Here is a 21,422-nt window from a genome sequence, read left to right on the forward strand (position 1 = left end):
AAGATGGAAAAAGAAAACTAAGGACATTGAGCGGAATGAACTCTGAAGGGAGGTGTGGTGACGGCCAGGTCGGTTGGACCATTTCAGTGTATAGACTCCGAGGTTTCCGGGGCAGTGCATAGACTCCGAAGACATAGAGAAGATAATGGTTCGTTCTCCAAGCGGTGCTCGCATTCTCCCCTGGGGCTGATCGCAACAGGCTGCGACAAAACAGACTAAAAGCATGAATGTTTCGTAGGGTACGCAAAACATTGATACATATTTTCTTTCCTTTAAAACTTCATTTCTGTCGGCGTCCTCCTCATCTTTCCTCCTTATAAGGACCCACTGTGAGCAATTAAAACGCCACAACCGCGACTGTGCGAGGTTCAAGGCTCCGCTGCTAAAGAGACATCATAACTTGTTTCCTCACTGACTGCGTGTGGTCTTAAATGTCACCGCTTTATACAGGCTGTGTAGGTAGCGGTCAGGTGTGTTGTTTATGCTGTAGTTTGTGGAAGGTATGCCTTCCTGCTGTCCTTCAAACAACAATATACTGGGCATAATTCTTCAAAGCTAAACAGATCGGCCACCGTTAGGCGCGAGGTCAGCGCCGGTAATGCCTCTCCCCAGGCTGTTCGCGCAGCTTACCGCAGGGATAGTGCATTGATGTACGCAGTTGCACGTGACGGTATGATAGATTCGGCACCATATCGCATATGCACCCCAAGCGGTCGTGTTGCAAGCCTGGATGCCATAGCCTGCGCACTCGTCGGGTCGTCAGTACCTGGTGAGCGAACGACAGGTACTCCACGCGCCTGGCAGAGCTAAGAACAGGGAATTCTGCCCCTGGTACAGCAGCGCGATCGCCTAACGGGTGGTTTAGTGTAAGCGCCCTGAGGCTATCAACCTCTTTAATTATGGCAACATTTATGTGCGTGCACATGGCAACATTATGTTCCCGCCACCATTGTAAAGAATAGACGTGCGTGTGAGCCCAAGATGAGCGCAGAAAAGTTGTTCGGGGGATACAGGCGCTATGCTACAGATTTCATTTAATGGACTGCAGGGCCCTCACGTACACTAAGTGTGTTCCCCTCATAGCCTCTAAAGCAAGCTTCGTTTCCCGCATTGAAATGGGTAGAAAACCTTGGCATGTTCCTGCGCCTGCACAATGAACGCGTCGTTAACTACAACAAAGCAAAAGCAGCGATGCAGGGAGGCCTTGACTGCAGGAGCTACAGCTTCTTTGTTATCTTTAAGTCATTCAGGATTCCGTCAAAGCAAACTATTTAGGAAAAGATCCACGTAAACCGAGGAGTGCGGCATGCTGCGATATCTTATGTGCTGGTGTACGTGATCCTGCGAGATCACAGTACAGCGAAAGTGTGACCTCGCAAAATCAAGCGTATTCGATCACATGATCGGTTCAGCGTCTCGCAGTCACCGTTACACGGTATCTTATCCGTTCCCCGAGGAAGGTGACTGTTGTCGCTTACACGGCTTGGGCAAATGCCGCAGATGATTACGACATTGAATACGACAATATTGGCCAAAAACTGATAACTGCGCGTGTATGCTGTTCACATTATTTCAGATATATCGGAGTGACTTGCGATTCAAGCTGCTGCATTTACCCGTTACGATTATTGTGAAACACGGGCGAACAAACTACGCGCCCATTGCGCGGCCAAATTCACATGTGATCTTTGTGCACTTGCTACCATTACGGCTGAAACTATCCGCGCAAATACCCCGCTTGCGATGTGGCACGAAGCAGCACGTCGGCATGTCGAATTTTGTTAGAGAAACGCTCGTGAAAAAACTTCCGCGAAGCCCATCTCACGCCGATTGTCGATGGTACTGCGTTTAGCATTGAATAAATATAGCGTTTGATTCAGTCGAAACTTCAGCAGTCATGGAGGCATTGCGGAATCAGGGTGTAGACGAGCCGTATGTAAAAATACTGAAAGATATCTATAGCGGCTCCACAGACACCGTAGTCCTTCATAAAGAAAGCAACAAAATCCCAATAAAGAAAGGCGTCAGGCAGGGAGATACGATCTCTCGAATGCTATTCACAGCGTCTTTACAGGAGGTATTCAGAGACCTGGATTGGGAAGAATTGGGGATAAGAGTTAATGGAAAATACCTTAGTAACTTGCAATTCGCTGATGATATTGCCTTGCTTAGTAACTCAGGGCACCAACTGCAATGCATGCTCACTGACCTGGAGAGGCAAAGCCGAATGACGGGTCTAAAAATTAATCTGCAGAAAACTAAAGTAAGTAAAGTACAGTCTCGGAAGAGAATATCAGTTTACGATAGGTAGCGAGGCACTGGAAGTGGTAAGGGAATACATCTACTTAAGGCAGGTAGTGACGGCGGATCCGGATCATGAGAGGGAAATAATCAAAAGAATAAGAATCGGCTGGGGTGCGTTTGGCAGGCATTCTCAGATCATGAACAGCAGGTTGCCGTTATCCCTCAAGAGAAAAGTGTATAATAGCTCTGTCTTACCAGTACTCACCTACGGGGCAGAAAGCTGGAGGCTTACGAATAGGGTTCTACTCAAATTGAGGACGACGCAACGAGCTACGGGAAGAAGAATGATAGGTGTAACGTTAAGGAATAAGAAAAGAGCAGGTTGGGTGAGGGAACAAACGCGAGTTAATGACATCTTAGTTGAAATCAAGAAAATGAAATGGGCATGGGCAGGACATGTAATGAGGAGGGAAGTTAACCGATGGTCATTAAGGGTTACGGACTGGATTCCAAGGGAAGGGAAGCGTAGCAGGGGGCGGCAGAAAGTTAGGTGGGCGGATGAGATTAAGACGTTTGCAGGGATGACATGGCCACAGTTAGTACATGACCGGGGTTGTTGGAGAAGTATGGGAGAGGCCTTTGCCCTGCAGTGGGCGTAATTAGGCTGATGATGATGATGATGATGAAATATAGCGAAACAACGTATTGCCACTGTCGAAATGAGTTTTGTATGAGGCGTTTGATGCAGCGGGATTCCTCTTTCGCGCTTCCCTAAGAACAGTCAGCGCCATCTGGTGCCACCACCGCGAAGCCTACGCATTGCCTTCAATATACATGGCGCACACGCGCATGCCTGCGGCGTGAAACATTCCACGCAAACGGCCTTCTGCCTCGCGATTCTTTCTGGACGAGCTGCGCCATCTAATGGCACTTCCGGGATGTTCGCGCGTGGCCTCCTAGACGAGAACTATGTAGAACCGAGGTTAAAAAGCGCAAATAAAACACGGACACGAGGAAATTAATACAACTGACAAGCGCTGACTGCTAACTGGAAGTTTATTTGAAATTCTCCAGCCATTTTGTACCTTTCTTTTCTGCAACATAGCAAAACGATAACAGGACCATATTATGCAACACTCCTATATCAAGTGAAAAAATAATTGCGCACTGAACGACGTGGGTTAGCACGGGAAAAACTCCTCTTTCACCAAGACTATGCTCCGCCCCACATATAGCTTGCTGCAATGTCCCAATGGCGCAGTTAGGCTTCGAGTTTGTGCCTCAACCACCCTATTCTCCACATTTGTCCCCATGCGACTATTTCCCCTTTGCGAATCTGAACAAGTGGCTGGGTGGAAAGAAATTTTCTTCTTCAGGTGAAGAGGGTATCTCAGTGGTAACTGACTACTTCAAGGGAATCAAGCTATCCTTACTTTTTAGGGGATAAGAAAATTGCAGCACCGGCGGAAGAATTGTGTTGAGTTGGAAGGGAACTATGCTGAAAAATAAAATATTGCTTTTTGCAAACATGGTACCTTTAATTCCTTTTTACCGCAGTTATCAAATGACCCTCGTAGCAGGACACTCACGGTATCTCTATATTCTGATGTTGCGTTGATAACAAAAAGCGGCGCTGGCACGTAGCATTCCCCAGTCCACTGTGTTTAAAACGAGGAGGTGGCGAGCGTAGGGCGCGCGCATGTTGACAGACGTGGCTTTATCTCACCATTTCACCACTGCTTTAGTGCGCTCCGCGCTATCATTTTTCCCTTACCGCCGTGGAGCATGGTCAGGCGAGCGCGAAAATGCATATGCATATCACCGTGGAGCTCTACGACGTAAAGCTATTCTTAACTGTTTCTATTCTATAACTGCAATCAGGTCGCCACAAGTGGTGCAACATATTTCTGGCCACTCCGCGCGCCCCACCTCCTTCAGATGTCTGTCGCTCGAAGTGATAAGAACTGCGAGAGCTCTGCATTAGATATGACATGTGCGCACTGATCAGACATAATTGGAGGAAATTAAAAACATCAGATTCAACGTCTTTGTCGCCATTAGCATTCCGCTATTGGTAAAAAGATTTCAGGCTACGATGCGGCGGTTAGGCTCGCCCTACTAGCCTCTACGTGGGAGCGGCCCGCAGCTCTGCCCTACGGCAAAGCTTCTCAGGACCATGTAAATAAAGTTCTTTGTCTGTCTGTCAACGCACACACCACCTGTCTATCAGGAACATCAAAAAAACCACAAAAACCCATCACGTCAATGTGATGTGTACACATTAAAGAAGCATTAATATTCCCAACAAGACCGATTTTTCTTTCAAAATAGCCGGAGATTGTCACGTTCCGAAAGGAATAGAAGATGGCTGCCAGCTGATCGCTCTAGCACCGGGTATACTGGAGCAGCTGGCGACAATGCTCTATTTTCTTTTTTTCGCTTCTCATAAACACTTTTGCGTGGCACTACACAAACTTTTTTAAGTTTACACCATTTCGGGCTTACCTCGTCCCACAACAATAATCCTCATCTGTCGTGCCTGCATTTCCTTCCTTTAACGCTGCGAGCCCGGTACTTCCAAGTCACGGATGGCTTCCGAAAGGCCACCTTTCCTCCACTTCTTCTCCAATTTCCGCCTCATGCTTTCACTGTACCCTCCTCCTCCCCTCTCGTCCTCGCGCGCTCTTCTGTCATTTCACACTGCATTCCGCGTTCGCTTTCATCTTTTGCTGTGCTCGGTCGCTCTCTTACGCCGAGTAATGACGCCGACGCTCAGCGCAGCAACGGGTGCCCAAGAGCAGCGCTCTAAAATGCACTGACGATACCATACTCCCTAATGTGGAATTGCAGTCCCGCTCCATGCGTGTTTTCATTTCGCGATATATTGGTTACCGCGGATGATCTGTCCCGTGGGGCACACTGCAAAGGTAGCGCAACGTAGCACTGGGCGAAACAAAATGGCTCTAAGTATGCCTGGTGTAGAAATGGCAAGGTTTTTCTCCGTGAAAGAGATGGGTTCTCTGCTCCTGTGATCAAACAAGTGGAGGACCTTGCGAGTCCAGTGTAGCTGTTCCTTGGCTGGTGCTCGCGTATTCTCTTTATCCTCCATACTCATGGATAATTTTTTCTGTTTTCCTGCCTAATTATAATCTTCTACTTACAGAATTCCCTGTGTTGCTTTTTACATTTTTCCACTTCAATATGTAGCCAGCGCAAAACAAATATGATGACTTCTGTGTTTTTCTCAATTAAGTAAATACTGAATTCACCACTATCATACTGACAGAAACATGGTTTGCAAGTCATGGTGATGTGTTTCATCTCTAAGGGTACAGCACTGCTTTTTTAAATACGGAAACAAGACGAAGTGGGGGTGTTTGCTTATATTTGAAAGAATTAGTTACGAATACATTGACAAGTTTTCTTGGTCTGAGCCTGATGTAGAAATGATTTGTGTGAAATCAGGACGCATTATACTTGTCGTTCTGTACAGGCCCCCTGATGGTTGTGCTGAAAGATTTGTATTGCTGCTACATGAACTTCTTTACTTTGTTTTGACCCCCAATTATGCATTAGTGCTTGGCGGAGGCATCAATATTGACATGCTGCAGAGAACTTCCAAGCGAACCTAACTAACTATCCATGTTCCTTGACTGATAAGTGGTATGCTCACTGGTGCTGCGCGCATAACTTCAAGGACTGCTACACTTATAGATGTTTTCCTGACAAATTTGTCACAAGACAGTGCACGTGCATCTACAGTTGCAGTATCTGAGTGACCATTTGCCCATTTATCTGATTGTTGACATGCAAAAAGGGCTGGGGCATAAAACGACACCATCCACCTTTGTACAGGACATTAATGCAGGCACTTTATGTCCATTTAGGAATGGAATTAGCAATACGAATTGGGACAACGTACTCTCCTCTTTTTCTGCAGAAACCGCGTACAATAGCTTTATGGAAATATGTAGCTCGTGGTATAAAACCATTTTCCTTATAAGAATATTGAGAAACCGAGACGCGCGCGTAAACCGTTGATGATGCCACACTTGTTGAAAATGATCAACCAAAAAAAAAATAAACTGTATAACATATTTCTGAAAAATCGAAATCTGGATGCATTACAGGCGTTCAAAAACTATAGAAATCTTCTAAACAAGACACTTCGAAGCGCTCAACGCGACTACTTATCTAATATGTTTGATGGCATCAAGGATAGTAAACATTTCTGGCAGCAGCTTTCTTCAGTTATTATTTCTCAGAATTCAACTATCGAGTTGAAAGAGTTAACTATAGAAAACAATATTTTAAACGGACCAATGTTAGCAAACATTTTTAACGAGTACTTCGCATCTCTTCCTCAGAGTTCCCACAACCCTGTTATACATGACTATTTAGAAGCCTGCGTCCGAGTCACCAATTTTTTTAGCTCCAACAGACAGTAGTTAAGTGTTCGCGGCACTTCGTTCGCGGCACTTTAAACACATTCGCGGCACTTTAAAAAAACAGATGTGGAGACATTGATGTATGAAAATGAAACTAGTAATATTCGTCCCGGACATTATCACTCCTTGTATAAGCCACGTTTATAATCTTGTTTGAGGTACCGGTATATTTCCTATGAAAATTAATATAGCAAAACTAACACTCTTGTTAAAAAGCGTCGACAGAAATATTCCAGGTAACTATAGACTAATATCTATGTTGCCGCTGTTTTCTAAGCATATAGAAAAGTTAATTCACTCAAGATTCTTTACTTTTCTAGATAAATATTCACTTATTACTCCACCTCTGTACGGTTTTAGACCTGAATTCTTAACGACAATGGCCTTATTGCATCGAAAAGAATTAATATTACGCCAAATAAACAATAAACTGATAACACTGAGTGTTTTTATTGACTTTTCTAAAGCGCTCGATCGGATAAATCATATTACTATGTTAAAGAAACTGTGTTGTTATGGAATTCAAGGTATTGCAGCTCATTTGTTAAGTAGCTACTTATCAAGAAGGTATCAATCAGTTTGCATTCACCAAGAATTATCAATAGCCCGCGAAATTAAATCTGGCGTTCTACAAGGCAGTATCCTGAGGCCTCTGTTGTTCGTTATATATATGCAGATCTAGAGATCTAGTAAGCATTGAAACTTCAGCCAGTTACATAATATATGCAGACGACACAAGGATCTTTCTAGCAGGAACAGATGCTAATGACCTTGTAGAACGTGGAAATCAAATTCTGTATAAACTGAGTGCTTGGTCTGTCGAAAACTCAATATTATAATCTCTTCTAAAACAAAAGCTGTTTTTTTTTTTCACCCAATATCCGTACCATGTAACTTCGGTGACGTCCTGCACTCAAATCACTATGTCGTTAAAATCTCTCTTGTAGCTAAATCCCGCGGTAGCTCAATTGGTAGAGCATCGCATGCGAAATGCGAAGGTTGTGGGTTCGGTTCCCACATGCGGCAAGTTGCTTTTTAATCCACTTTAATTTCCACTAATTTATCGTTTCTTTATTTCACTTATTAAGCCCAAGTAATTTCCCCTATGTTGTCCTTGGTGTCAGTGTTTGTTGGCTTCTTATGATATGACTAATAAAAATCGGGCCCCTCGGTTAACCTCCTTTCTTCTCGTTTACTATATAACAATCTCGAATCCGGCAACATTGATGCCTTCAGGTAGCATATGTCGGTTTATTGACCAGTTGCCTTCACCCAAAAAGATCACGTTCTCGTGACGCCTGCGGCAAAAAGGACGTTCCACGTCCGCCGCCAAAGTCTGTGAGTGGTGGCGCTGGATAACACTCCCAGGGTTCTACTAGGACACATAAATACCCAGAAAGTGGTTGGGAAAACGGCACCGCGGTAGCTAAATTGGTAGAGCATTGCACGCGAAATGCGAAGGTTGTGGGTTCGGTTCCCACCTGCGGCAAGTTGTTTTTTTCATCCACTTTATTTCCATTAATTTATCGTTTCTTTATTTCATTTATTAGGCACAAGTAATTTCCCCTATGTTGTCCTTAGTGTCAGTGTTTGTTGGCTTCTTATGATATAAATCATTGGAAGTAATTTTTAACGAATTGATGCTTTGGGACCACATACATACTAAACTTCCGAAAGCTTTAGGCATGCTAAGGAAGTGTATGTACTTCCTTCCAGTCTTCCACAACCATTTAGTACACACTGCCGTGTTTGAATCGCATTTGCATTACTGTCATCTCGTATAGGGAAATAGCACTAGCAAAGCTCTGTATAAGCTTATTATACTGCAGAAAAATGCTCTATGAGTTATTGTCAAGCAGCCATATGATGTGCACACATCTCAGTTGTTTACTAAACAGTACATTTTAAAATTAGCCAAGTCATATAAATTTAAGCTACTATCTGCCTTTTAATGTGAAATACGTAAGAATACACACAATCTGAGAACACTCAAACTTGCAATATAACGCTTCTTTACACTACTTGAGGCGCACAGAGCTTTGGCACGTAGCAAGATCTCGCAGTAACTATGGTTTTCAGATGATGCAGTTTAGCATGCCACAGGTTTTAAATAAATTCCATCTGATGTTAGAGAATTTGCATATACTTTCGAGAAATGACTTGTAAGAGCTTTCTGCATAATACTTGTTATCATTGGTTTTTAGTTCATTTGGTTACATAATGCAGTAGTTTCCATCCTATACGTATTATTTAACAAGTATTGCTACTTTCAGTTTTTGTTAGCATGTTTTATTTACTTCTGTTAAAGTGTCCGCTATTCTTTAACAAACAAATATCGAAACTTTAACAGTCTCTATGTACTTATATTACTTACGTCTGCTAAAGTGACCGCTGCTGGGTACTGGGAGGTGGGGCCAGTCAAGCTACATGTGTGTCGCTTTTTTCCCACTTTCCCAACCACACTTCATATGCAATTTTCTTTTGTACTTTGTGTGTGGTAAAATAAAATCAATCAAATGTGGCGCGACTGCCTTGCTGATCGGGAGATCACGCGAGGCAACGGGTGGGTGACGCATGGGTGCGATTCACAGCAGCCACCGCAGACAGACCTCCGCTCATGCAGTGCTTAGTTTCCACATATGGGATCGGTGGATGCGCTCGCCGCTTGCGTTATCGATGGCGTCAGTGAACAGACGACGCGCCATCTCGTAGCTATCGTCACCGTACAACACGTGTTACGCGGCTCAACGCTTTTCTTCTCACGCTTTCGTCACACCCTCCTCCTCCGCTTTCCTCCTCGCGCTCTCTTCGTTATCGGCGTCTTTCATCCCCCACGGCGCTCCGCCTTTGCTCTTTCATCCTGTGCTCGCTCGCTAGGTTACGTCGAGGAACGTCGACGCACAGCGCAGGAACGGGCGCCTAAGAGCTGAGCTCTAAGAGATTATAAGGTATTACAATATTGACACGTGTAATCTTTATCGGGCGACCATGTTTCGCCGCTTAACAAATGTAATCGCGCAGCGCGGAACGCGCCTGCAGTTTCTGGAAAGTTATCGATGCTACCCGGCTTTCTGTTGTCGCCGAACCTTGTGTTATCTGATTTCATCGCGTAACGCGAATGGTGTAGAACTTTGTGGAAGGCACGCGGGTCCGAACGATTAGTCTGGAACATTCGACGACTGCTCTATAAAAGCCGACGCGCTTGACCCGCTGATCAGATTTTCGACGATCGCCGAGCGTGTTCGCCGCTATCGTTGTGCTATAAGTGTAGCCTGTTTTGTGGGCACAGGTTCGCCCAATAAAAGTTAGTTTTGTCCTTCACAGTATTGCTACTGTGTAATTCAACGTCACCACCACGTGACATCTGGTGGAGGTGCTTTTCGTTCATGTACCGGACGCCCCCGACAAGCCGTGATCCAAGCCCGGACCGCAAAGAGAACACCAACGTAGTCCCGGAGCATCGAGGAAGCCGCCGTCTTCAACAGCTGCCCCCGGAGCACGGACTTCTACCTGAAAAGACCAAGAAGATTGTGGACAAGGCAACCCTAATGGCAACCCCAGCGTACCCCATCGTGCTGCAGCAGCCCAGGGAACCTCCGACGTTCCGCGGATCAACATTCGAGGACCCGGAAACCTGGCTCGAGACGTATGAGAGGGTCGCTACGTTTAACAGTTGGGACAGCAACGACAAGCTGCGGCATGTCTATTTCGCACTGGAAGACGCCGCCAGGACTTGGTTCGAGAATCGAGAAGCCACCTTAACGACATGGGACCTGTTCCGAAGCGGCTTCTTGCAAACTTTACAAGCGTCGTGCGAAAAGAGCGAGCCCAAGCACTACTAGAAACCAGAGTGCAGCTGCCAAACGAGACGATCGCGATCTTCACGGAGGAGATGGCCCGTCTTTTCCGGCACGCCGACCCGGAAATGTCAGAGGACAAAAAAGTCCGCTTCCTGATGCGGGGCGTCAAGCAAGAACTTTTCGCAGTACTTATTCGTAACCCGCCGAAGACCGTAGCTGAGTTTTCTGCAGAGGCATTGACGATCGAGAAAACTCTGGAGATGCGCACCCGGCAATATAACCGCCAGGGGCACACGCCGCAGTATGCCATCCAAGGACTGGGTTCGGACGACCTTCAAGAGACCATCAGGGCCATTGTGCGCGAAGAACTGCGCAAGGTCCTGCCTTCGTCGCAGCCTCAAATAGCTTCGATCACTGACACCGTGAAAGATCGAGGTTCAGCGATCGCTTGGGGTTCCTGAGGTGCAACCTCAATTACCGCAGCCCCAGCCAGAAGCGATGACCTACGCCGCCGTCGCACGCCGTCAAGGTCCCCCTCCGCGACCACGCCAGGGCCCTGCAACGACGCAATTCCGTCGTCCGCCGCCGCCAGCACGCCCACCCGTCGCCCAGCGCACCTACGCAAGGAAGACGGACATTTGGCGAGCCCCCGACCACCGTCCGCTCTGCTATCACTGCGGAGAAGCCGGCCATGTGTATCGCCGATGCCCATACCGGGAGATGGGACTGCGAGATTTTGCCGTCAATGCTCCGCGCCCGCAGCGAGGTGAACGCCCTCGCGATATCACCGACTACCTCGCCGCTACTCAGTGGAGCTCTCGACGACCGTCGCGTTCGCCATCACCAGGCCGCTACCTGTCGCCGCAGCGCCGACCATACACTGGCCCAGCCCGGGGCCGGTCAGCGAGCCCGTATCCGGAAAACTAAAAGCAGCAACCGATGGAGGTGCGGTTGCTGTTCGTCGAACTGACGAAGATCCTCCGCCGCCGACGAAGACGACGAAGAAACCATCTCGACGACCTAATGACGACACGCCGCCGTCCCGACGAAGTCAGGAAGCCAAGACTACACCGACAAAAGACGACTTGACGACGCGACGTTCCAGCTTCAGTTCAACACGACGCAGCCGTGATCCGACGCGGAGACCTAACTGCAACGCAAGACAAAGAACGACCGACCTCGACGTGCTTCTCGACGGCCACGAAGTCGCCGCCTTAGTAGACACAGGAGCCGATTACTCCGTCATGAGTGGACCCATCGCCGCCCAGTTGAGGAAAGTTAAGACTGCATGGGAAGGCCCTCAAATACGGACCGCTGGATGACAACTGATTACGCCGACTGGGATCTGCACGGCAAGAATTACCGTTCATGACCGGACTTACCCTGCCACCTTCGTTGTCCTCCAACAGTGTTCACGAGACGTCATTCTCGGCATGGACTTCCTGAATCAACATGGCGCAGTCATCGACCTGAAGTTGAAATCGATAACGCTGTCACAAGATCAAGCGATACCGCCGGAGAGCTGTCGTAGTCACCACGCCTTGAGTGTGCTCGAAGATCAAGTGAGCATCCCGCCGCGCTCCAGCATTATTATTTCCGTCGGCACTGAAACACCTGCTGACGTAGAAGGCGTCATCGAGGGCGACCAACATCTACTGCTCGACCGTGAAATTTGCGTCGCAAGAGGGATCGCTCGACTCCACGGAGGGCAAGTGGAAGTTATGCTAACCAACTTCAGCCAAGAGTTCAAGCACATCAACAAGGGCACGACAATCGCATACATCGAGGAAATTGCGGAAAACAGCAATGCCTTCGTCCTCTCGGATTCAGCCGCATCTACCCCGATCAGCATTGTCCCCGAACCAGACTTCGACGTGAATCCAAGTCTTCCTATGGGTAAGCAGCAACAGATCAGAAGTCTTCTCCGACGATACAAAGACTGCTTTTCGACGTCATCGAGGATTCGACAAACACCAGTTGCAAAGCATCGCATAATAACTGAAGAGAGCGCTCGACCACTCCGCCAGAGCCCTTACCGAGTTTCGACGCGAGAACGTGAAGCTATTAGGCAACAAGTCGACGAAATGCTGCGCGACGACATCATCCAACCGTCGAAAAGCCCGTGGACCTCTCCTGTGGTCCTGGTAAAGAAAAAGGACGGAACCCTACGCTTCTGCGTCGATTATCGTCGACTGAACAAGATCACGAAGAAGGATGTGTACCCCCTTCCACGGATAGACGACGCATTGGATCGGCTCTGCAACGCTAAATACTTCTCGTCGATGGACCTCAAGTCTGGCTAGTGGCCAATAGACGTCGACGAGAGAGATCGCGAAAAGACTGCCTTCATCACGCCAGATGGCCTCTACGAGTTCAAGGTCATGCCATTCGGAATGTGCTTGGCGCCTGCAACGTTTCAGCGCGTCATGGACACGGTGTTAGCCGGACTGAAGTGGCAGACGTGCCTTGTTTACCTGGATGACGTCGTTGTCTTCGCCGGAAATTTCGACGATCACCTTAGGCGACTTGCGACAGTGTTAGAAGCCATCAAGTCATCAGGGCTCACTCTGAAGCCGGAAAAGTGCCGCTTCGCTTACGATGAGCTTTTGTTTCTAGGCCACGTGATCAGCAAATCAGGAGTACGCCCCGACCCACAGAAGACAGCTGCCATCGCAAAGTTCCCGCAGCCAACCGACAAGAAGGCAGTGCGCAGATTCCTTGGCATGTGTGCCTACTATAGGCGCATTGTCAAGGACTTTTCACGCATCGCGGAGCCGCTAACACATCTAACCAAATGCGATGTCGCGTTCAAGTGGGAAACGCCGCAGGCCAAGGCATTTCAAGAACTCAAACGGCGCATGCAGTCGCCGCCGGTACTTGCACACTTCGACGAGGACGCCGATACCGAAATCCACACTGACGCCAGTAGCCTAGGACTCGGTGCCGTCCTAGTCCAGAGGAAAGAAGGACTTGAAAGGGTGATATCGTATGCTAGCCGGTCGCTGTCAAAAGCGGAAAGCAACTATTCTACGACTGAAAAGGAATGCCTCGCCATCATTTGGGCTACAGCTAAATTCCGCCCTTACCTCTATGGCAGGCCATTCAAAGTCGTCAGTGACCATCACGCATTGTGTTGGCTAGCTAACTTAAAGGACCCTTCAGGACGGCTGGCGCGGTGCAGCCTCAGACTACAAGAATATGACGTCACGGTAATATACAAGTCCGGAAGAAAACACTCCGACGCCGACTGCTTATCACGCGCCCCCATCGATCCCCCGCCGCAAGACGACGAGGACGACGACGCCTTCCTTGGGATAATAAGCGCGGAAGACTTCACTAACCAGCAACGAGCAGACCCGGAGCTAAAAGGCCACGTCGAGTATTTGGAAGCGAACACCGACGTTGTCCCTAGGGCATTTAAGCGCGGGTTGTCTTCGTTCACCCTACAGAACAACCTGCTCGTGAAGAAGAACTTCTCACCAGTCCGCGCCAGCTACCTTCTTGTTGTACCGTCAGCGCTGCGTCCAGAAATACTGCACGCCCTACACGACGATCCAACCGCTGGGCATCTCGGATTCTCCCGGACGCTGTCGAGAATACAGGAAAGGTATTACTGGCCGCGTCTGACCGCCGACGTCGCCCGTTACGTCAAGACATGCCGAGACTGTCAACGACGCAAGACACCACCGACAAGGCCAGCAGGATTACTACAGCCGATCGAACCTCCTCGCCGACCATTCCAGCAGATTGGGATGGATTTGTTGGGGCCATTTCCGATATCAACATCCGGGAATAAGTGGATCGTCGTGGCGACGGACTATCTCACCCGCTTTGCTGAAACTAAAGCTCTACCAAAAGGCAGCGCAGCCGAAGTGGCGAAATTTTTCGTCGAGAACATCCTGCTGCGACATGGTGCCCCAGAAGTCCTCATCACCGACAGAGGAACGGCTTTTACAGCAGAGCTCACCCAAGCCATTCTGCAGTACAGCCAGACAAGCCACAGGAGGACAACTGCCTACCATCCGCAGACGAATGGTCTCACGGAGCGCTTGAACAAGACCCTCGCCGACATGCTAGCAATGTACGTCGACGTCGAACACAAGACGTGGGACGCGGTGCTGCCGTACGTAACCTTTGCGTACAACACGGCGATGCAAGAAACAACACAGATCGCGCCGTTTAAGCTGGTTTACGGCAGGAACCTGACGACGACGCTTGACGCCATGCTGCCGCACCTAAGTGACGAAGAGAATGTTGACGTCGCTAGCTATCTCCAGCGCGCCGAAGAAGCCCGGCAACTCGCCCGCCTGCGAATCAAGAGCCAGCAGAGGACCGACAGCCGACACTAGAACCTCCGACGACGCTTCGTCGAGTACCAGCCTGGCGACCGTGTTTGGGTCTGGACCCCGATACGCCGACGAGGACTCAGTGAAAAACTACTCCGACGCTATTTCGGACCCTACAAGGTCATCCGACGTATTGGCGCTCTGGACTATGAGGTCGTGCCAGACGGCATTTCGCATTCACAGCGGCGCCGCGCACGATCTGAAGTGGTCCACGTGGTGCGCCTTAAACCCTTTTACGGACACTGATGAACTTCGTCATTTTTGTTCTTTTCTTTGCTACGAGTGCTTTTGTTTATTAACTTCGTTTGTTTGCAGCATCGGGTCGATGCTTTTTAAGAGGGGGGTATTGACACGTGTACTTATCTTTATCGGGCGACCATATTTCGCCGCTTAACAACTGTAATCGCGCAGCGCGGAACGCGCCTGCAGTTTCTGGAAAGTTATCGATGCTACCCGGCTTTCTGTTGTCGCCGAACCTTGTGTTATCTGATTTCATCGCGTAACGCGAATGGTGTAGAACTTTGTGGAAGGCACGCGGGTCCGAACGATTAGTCTGGAACATTCGATGACTGCTCTATAAAAGCCGACGCGCTTGACCCGCTGATCAGATTTTCGACGATCGCCGAGCGTGTTCGCCGCTATCGTTGTGCTATAAGTGTAGCCTGTTTTGTGGGCACAGGTTCGCCCAATAAAAGTTAGTTTTGTCGTTCACAGTATTGCTACTGTGTTATTCAACGTCACCACCACGTGACAATATAAACAAGCTGATTTGTAATCGAGCCGCAACAGAAAGACAAAAAAAAAGAAATGTATTTTACAAATGTGTTCAACGCGTCAGCCTCGCTGCACCAATAATACATTCGTGCTCAAACTCACTCACTTCTTTCAGGGCATGGTTCACGCAGCTCGAAACAATAGATAAAGCGACGCTTTGCGTGGATAGCAACCACTTCGTCGAAATTGTGCATGAGCAACCCCACGGCAGTTCGTGCCTTCGCCACGTTCCGATATTTTTCATGTTTCTTCGCCACTTTCCAAACGCTCAGTAACAACTTCAAAAGAAAACATGCCAGGAGACCCTAATGTACGGTAGACGCTCGTCGAAACGCCTTTTTTTAATATTTGTGCTAGAGTTTTCAAAATCCCGCCTTTTATAGAGTTTTTTTATGCAGATTTAAAATGTCATTAGCTTTTCTGTAGCTGGTGTAGCTGTAAGTTTTTGAGTAATTGGATGCACAATGTCAAAATATAGTCTTCGTTGGCACTTTTTTCATAATCATTTTTCACAACAAGTATCTTGCTGTTGCTCATTTAGATCTTTGTAAGTGCCGATATCTAGCCAACCAGCCTGTACAATTATTGTAACTACGCAATAAAATTGGGACACTTCAAATAAATTTTTCTCAATTTCCTGAAATTTTCGCCATTATTTCTATGAAATATTTCAATTTAAAGTAGATATCAGCATTGCGCTTATATTCAAGAGTGCGTGCGTGGAATTTCGCTAGTATGGGACAATGATACGTGTACAAGGCTATTTTCACGGTATTGTGAAAAAAGGTTTGTTGAAATGTACTAATTATTTTTATAGTTCCTGTAATATTACGCGCAGTTCGTATAGGCATCGGCTCTTTTGGGTCTAGGGGAGGAGGAGGAAAGAGAAAAGTAGAAGGCAGGGAGGTTAACCAGAATAACGTCCGGGTGCCTACCCTACACCGGGGAATGGGAAAGGGGCAAACAAAGATCACAGGGAGAGAGAGGAGGGAAGGAAAGAAGGAAATTGCGGCGAGTTCGCTGACGCGTGTGGTCTTACAGAAATCGCGTTAATAGTCGCAGATGGTCGCACAAACCCGTCGTCCTTAAGAAACACAAAAGCGCCTTCACCGCTTTATGGGCCGACGGGCGATGGGGGCGGTGTTCTAGCAGCACCTGCACAGAAAGCGGCCGATTGTCCAGATTTTGGAAAGCTTTGGCAAGTTCTTGTCTCTCTGAGGCATATCTTGGACAGTGGCACAGCAGGTGGTCGATGTTTTCTTCGGTGCCACAGACCTAGCAAGCTGCACTGTCAGTCATTCCAATTAATGTAGAGTATGCCTTTGTGAGGGCCACTCCTAACCAAAGGTGGCAGAGAAGCGCAGCTTCACGTCGAGGAAGTCCGAGTGGGGGTCGGAGTTGCAGGGAGGGGTTTAGTTGATGCAGTCGCGTGAGTCGTAAGTTTGGCGAGTTCCACTCGGTCACTGTGAGACTGCGTGCCAGGTGTCGAAGCTACTTTGCAGCGTCAGTCCTCGAAAGCAGAATTGAAACGTTGTGCTCTCCTCGATGTGCTGTGCGAGCAGCGTTATCGGCGGAATCATTGCTACTTATTCCACAATGGCCAGGTACCCATTGAAAAACGTCCTCGTGACCTTCTTGTTGGACATCATGGTAAAGTTTCACAACTTCGTATGTCAATTGGTCATGACATCCGTGTCGGAGAACTGACTGCGTGCCCTGTAGTGCTGGTTTTGAATCGCAGAACACAGCCCATTTTCTAGGTCTTTCACAATCAATGAATTCCAGTGCTCGACGCAGGGTCGTTAGTTCTGCCGCCGTTGAGGTCGTGACATGCGATGTCTTGAACCGCAGTGTCATTCCTCGCGTTGGTATAACCACGGCACCAGAAGAACTGCACGACGTAGTCGATCCATCGGTATAGATGTGCACGTGGTTGCTGTACTTTTCATGCAGAAGAAGTAAGCTCAGCTGTTTTAGAGCAGGGGCCGGTAGATCTGTCTTTTTCTGTAGTTTCGGAATCATTAGATGTACTTGTGGGTCTAGAAAGAGATCAATATGCAGCAGCAGAATCCTTCTCGCGAAAATTTAATGCACCATAATGTGCCCCCATCACTGTATTTTCCCATTGTGTGGAATATAAATCAAGCAATACTGCAGTTACACAAAAACTAATGACACATTGGAAATCTACTTTAAAAACGCTGTGCGTAGGTCAATATTCAAATCTTCAGTGCAAATGTTAAAAATGCATTTCTTTGGAAGAGCGCCTCCCCTTAAAGCATTTTGTACGCCTCTTCGATGTTAGACGCCGCCGCGTGTTCCTTGTTGAGGCTTATTGCGTAAGCGCATGGGAGCGTGTGACGGCGGAGCGCCTAGCGCATGACGCCATCAGCATTACCATACATTTGGATCAATAAATGATTGAGTGTGAAACTGTATGTTGAGAGGGACTTTTAGTGGCCTTTAACGTGTGCTACTTATTGGGAACAGCGTGTGACGTGCAGCTTTTCTTTTTATCCTACAGAAAGTCGCTGCTGGTGCGGGACTTGTCTACCTGGCCGGCAGGATTGTCTACGCCATCGGGTACTCCACGGGAAGTGCGTTGGTTTTCTGAACATTGTCCTGGGGGCTTCAGCTTGTATAATTTGTCCGGTGATTTAATCCATATGTGTTATTATCGACACCAATTCCGCTGTATTCTTGAATTGAATTTCTTGTCTTTTTGATTGGCTCACAGGACAGCTATGACTTCATTGGCTGGCACAAAACGCCAGCATGACGGAATTCCATGCAACAGCAAGGCGAAATTTAACTATGTCGGGAATGACACTCTGGGAAATTAATAAATCAGCTGATTTGCTAAGGGCCTATGAGCTGTCTCTCTGTGGTTTTTAAAGTATCGAGAATAATGTGTTGATAATGTTGTGGCTTTTAAAGTATCGAGGATATTGTTTTGCGCACACAGAAAATTTTGGTAAGAGGTAGAGGATTCCTTGCAGGCATTTGGCTTCCCATGTCCACACTGTGTTACGTTGGCCTCTCCACAGCCTTCACTCAGAAGACGAGCTACGCAAGAGGGTAAAGGTGATGAAATAGTATGTAAGCGAGAAATCTGTTTGAAGGGACAACATGAAAAAGGAAGAATGGCTAATGCATGTTTATTGCATATGTTCTTGATCACTGCCTACTCGCCGCAATATTTGCTCCGCGGCTATAAGCCGGGCGGTCTTGGTCAGTTCTCACGCTCAGGTGAAGCGTGGGCATGGCGATAAACATTACGGCATCTCTCGTCTGTGCCAACAAACTATACCTGCTGCACCAGTGGGCACCATTTATGGCGCACCTTGTGGTGGCGCTTTATAAGTGCCGACGCTGGTCAGCTTCGAGAATATTTCCTCTAGGCTCTGTACAATTATCCTCAACCACTTGATGGCGCCACAACGTCAGCTCAATATCCCTCTCTAGCTCTACTGCTCATCGGTGTCGTCGGCTAATCAAACATTGCCGTCATCCCTGTCATGGTCACCAAAACCACCATAAGCGAGGTTTTGCTGCGTTGTAAATCTTTTAATACAATGGCAACTGTGGCGACGCTCGAGGCACGTTGACGCAGTAAGCGTCGTTGCAGTGCTATCTCGGTGTCGCCAATGACGCGCTAGTGGTGCGGCTGGTTGACTAACTGATTGGCATCGAGTGAGCATCACGTAAGCATTACGAGACGCCTGATAACTTCCAGGGGGCTGTTCCTTCTGCACAGCAGCAGTTTAATCGCGTGCTGCGTCACGCCAACATGTCGCCCCTGCGTATTGTTGAAGCCTGCCGGAGCGATGAGTTGCGGCGTGTAGATCTCGCTGTGGCTTTCAATGCTTTTCCAGTCGAATGAAGCTGCCCATATTTTGCTAGTAAATAAATCACGAGACAAAAGAAAGCAGCCGCACATTGCTCTCCCGTGCGGCATCGACGCAGGCAGCGTGCAAAAATGTCTTGGAAATGACCAGACATGGTGACATTACATGGTTGTTCTTTAAAGTATCATGCACAAGACTACAGCGACACCAGCCGTGGTAGCTCAGTTGCCATCAGGCGAGCAAGTTAAATCTGGCAGCAACGTGATCTTTATGACCTCCACTCAGAGCCAAGACGTATGCGAGTTAGAAAAGGAGACTATGAAATTCTACTGATAATGGTAGTGGCCGTGATACCGGTAGTAATGATAGTTGAAACGATGGTGCCGATCTCTGTGACAGTTCGTGAACGGATTTGAGTTGCTGGGTAGAGAGGAGAGCAGCTCTCTTCATTCTTCAGTTGAGTCGCTAGTTGAAACTTCCGCAGGTGGCACAGTCGGTGTCTAGTGCAGCAGTTATCGCTGTACACACTTGGTGGCTTCGAAACTCATGACGAAGCTAGCTGTGCACCAGTTGCCTTCCTTTTTGAAAGGATCGCCCCTTAATCCTGCACTCGATCTTTGCAGACCCATCCAAGCGGATGCGTGGCGGCTTCCAGTACTTCGGCGTGGTTACCTTGCTCGGACTCACTGTGCGTCTGGGTCTGCGCATGCTGGATTGCATCTAAGCCGCCGTTGTTCACCCCTGCAGCGAGTTGGTCAAAGAAGCCGGCGCTCAAACACTGCGGTCACAGCGTATGTGGAACTGACTTGTCCGCATCCAAAGACTGTCTGCTTGTCGCCCATTATCAAGGACATTATCGCGATACCTTTTGTTGAACTGACGGGAGAAGAACGCGAGGGAGTTCGGCTGATTGTGTGCAAAGAGTTTGTCAGTTTGTGTAGCGACAAAAACTTAATCGAAGGAAGGGGAGAAAGAAGTAAACAGGTGAGCGCGGGGGTAAGGGTTGCTTGAGTTGAGATTTCAGTACACCTTTTTGTTCAATAAATTGTTTTTCCAGAATGTGGAAGCCCTGCTTACCGAAGGGAGCTGCACTAGTCAAGCAGTGCTACGCTAGCATAGTTTCAAATGTATAAATGCCTTCAATACAGCAAGTATTACCAGCCGAGTTTGTTTTCTGACCGTCCAGAGACGTTCATGCGCTGTCCCATCTTAAGACGGGATATCGCGTAGGGGATCGTTGCAGGAAAGATCAAGCCAACCTTTCGAGAAGACAATGTTTTACTTTAAGGCGCGCTGCAACGCTTTTTTACCAATATAAGGAAACATCCAAGATCTGTATACAATGCTTTACGAACATTGAGCCCCATATTATTCCTTTTCATGAACCAGGAAACCCACGATCTCTCATAAATGATCACTCGCTTTCTTCTGTTGTTCTATGGCACCACCTATGACGCTGACTTGCGAACCCTGATATAAACGACCTTCATGCAAGGTGTTTTCGGCATTTTTACTTCTTTGTAGGGCCGAAGGCTCAACCTTCAATTTTCAGACAAAATGTCGAGGATTAATTATATACGACCTAGTAAATCATTTTTGCTACATTACTAAATAAAAGTTGAGAAACCTGTAGAACTTTATCACCTCTGTCCAGCCGGAACTTGTGCAACTAAGGATGGAAAATAGTTAAAGACGTGCATATTTTTTGCTTGATCTATCCATGAATCCGCTTGGAAATAGGAGCAGCTATGCCGGTGTTCCTGCAGAACTTGCTCCTACTGGGTCTCATGAAAATTAGTGAGGCTGATACTAGGCACACGTGCCTCGCTGACATTTAAAGGCATTCAAATCGGCAATATTTGGAAGTGCTGTATAGCCACGTGCACTGATGTTGGCCAGCAAGATGAGGTGCCCGACTCTTTTTTGTTTATCAGACAGGTTCCATCTCAAGTATGCCATCTC

General features: G+C 47.8%; 1 protein-coding gene across 2 annotated transcripts in view; it reads left to right on the plus strand.

Annotated features, from left to right (window-relative positions):
* Positions 1 to 20,519, plus strand: part of LOC126522304 (glutathione S-transferase 3, mitochondrial-like) — a 150,760-nt gene extending 130,241 nt beyond the window's left edge. For both annotated transcript variants that reach the window (XM_055066338.2, XM_050171032.3), the window contains exons 5-6: positions 18,137 to 18,209; positions 20,084 to 20,519. In XM_055066338.2, coding sequence (XP_054922313.1) covers positions 18,137 to 18,209; positions 20,084 to 20,184 — 174 coding nt within the window. In that variant the 3' untranslated portion in view covers positions 20,185 to 20,519. The remainder of the gene's footprint in view (positions 1 to 18,136; positions 18,210 to 20,083) is intronic.
* The last annotated feature ends 903 nt before the right edge of the window (positions 20,520 to 21,422 follow it).

The sequence above is a fragment of the Dermacentor andersoni genome, chromosome 6 (genome assembly GCF_023375885.2).
Source record: "Dermacentor andersoni chromosome 6, qqDerAnde1_hic_scaffold, whole genome shotgun sequence".
Lineage (NCBI taxonomy): Eukaryota > Metazoa > Arthropoda > Arachnida > Ixodida > Ixodidae > Dermacentor > Dermacentor andersoni.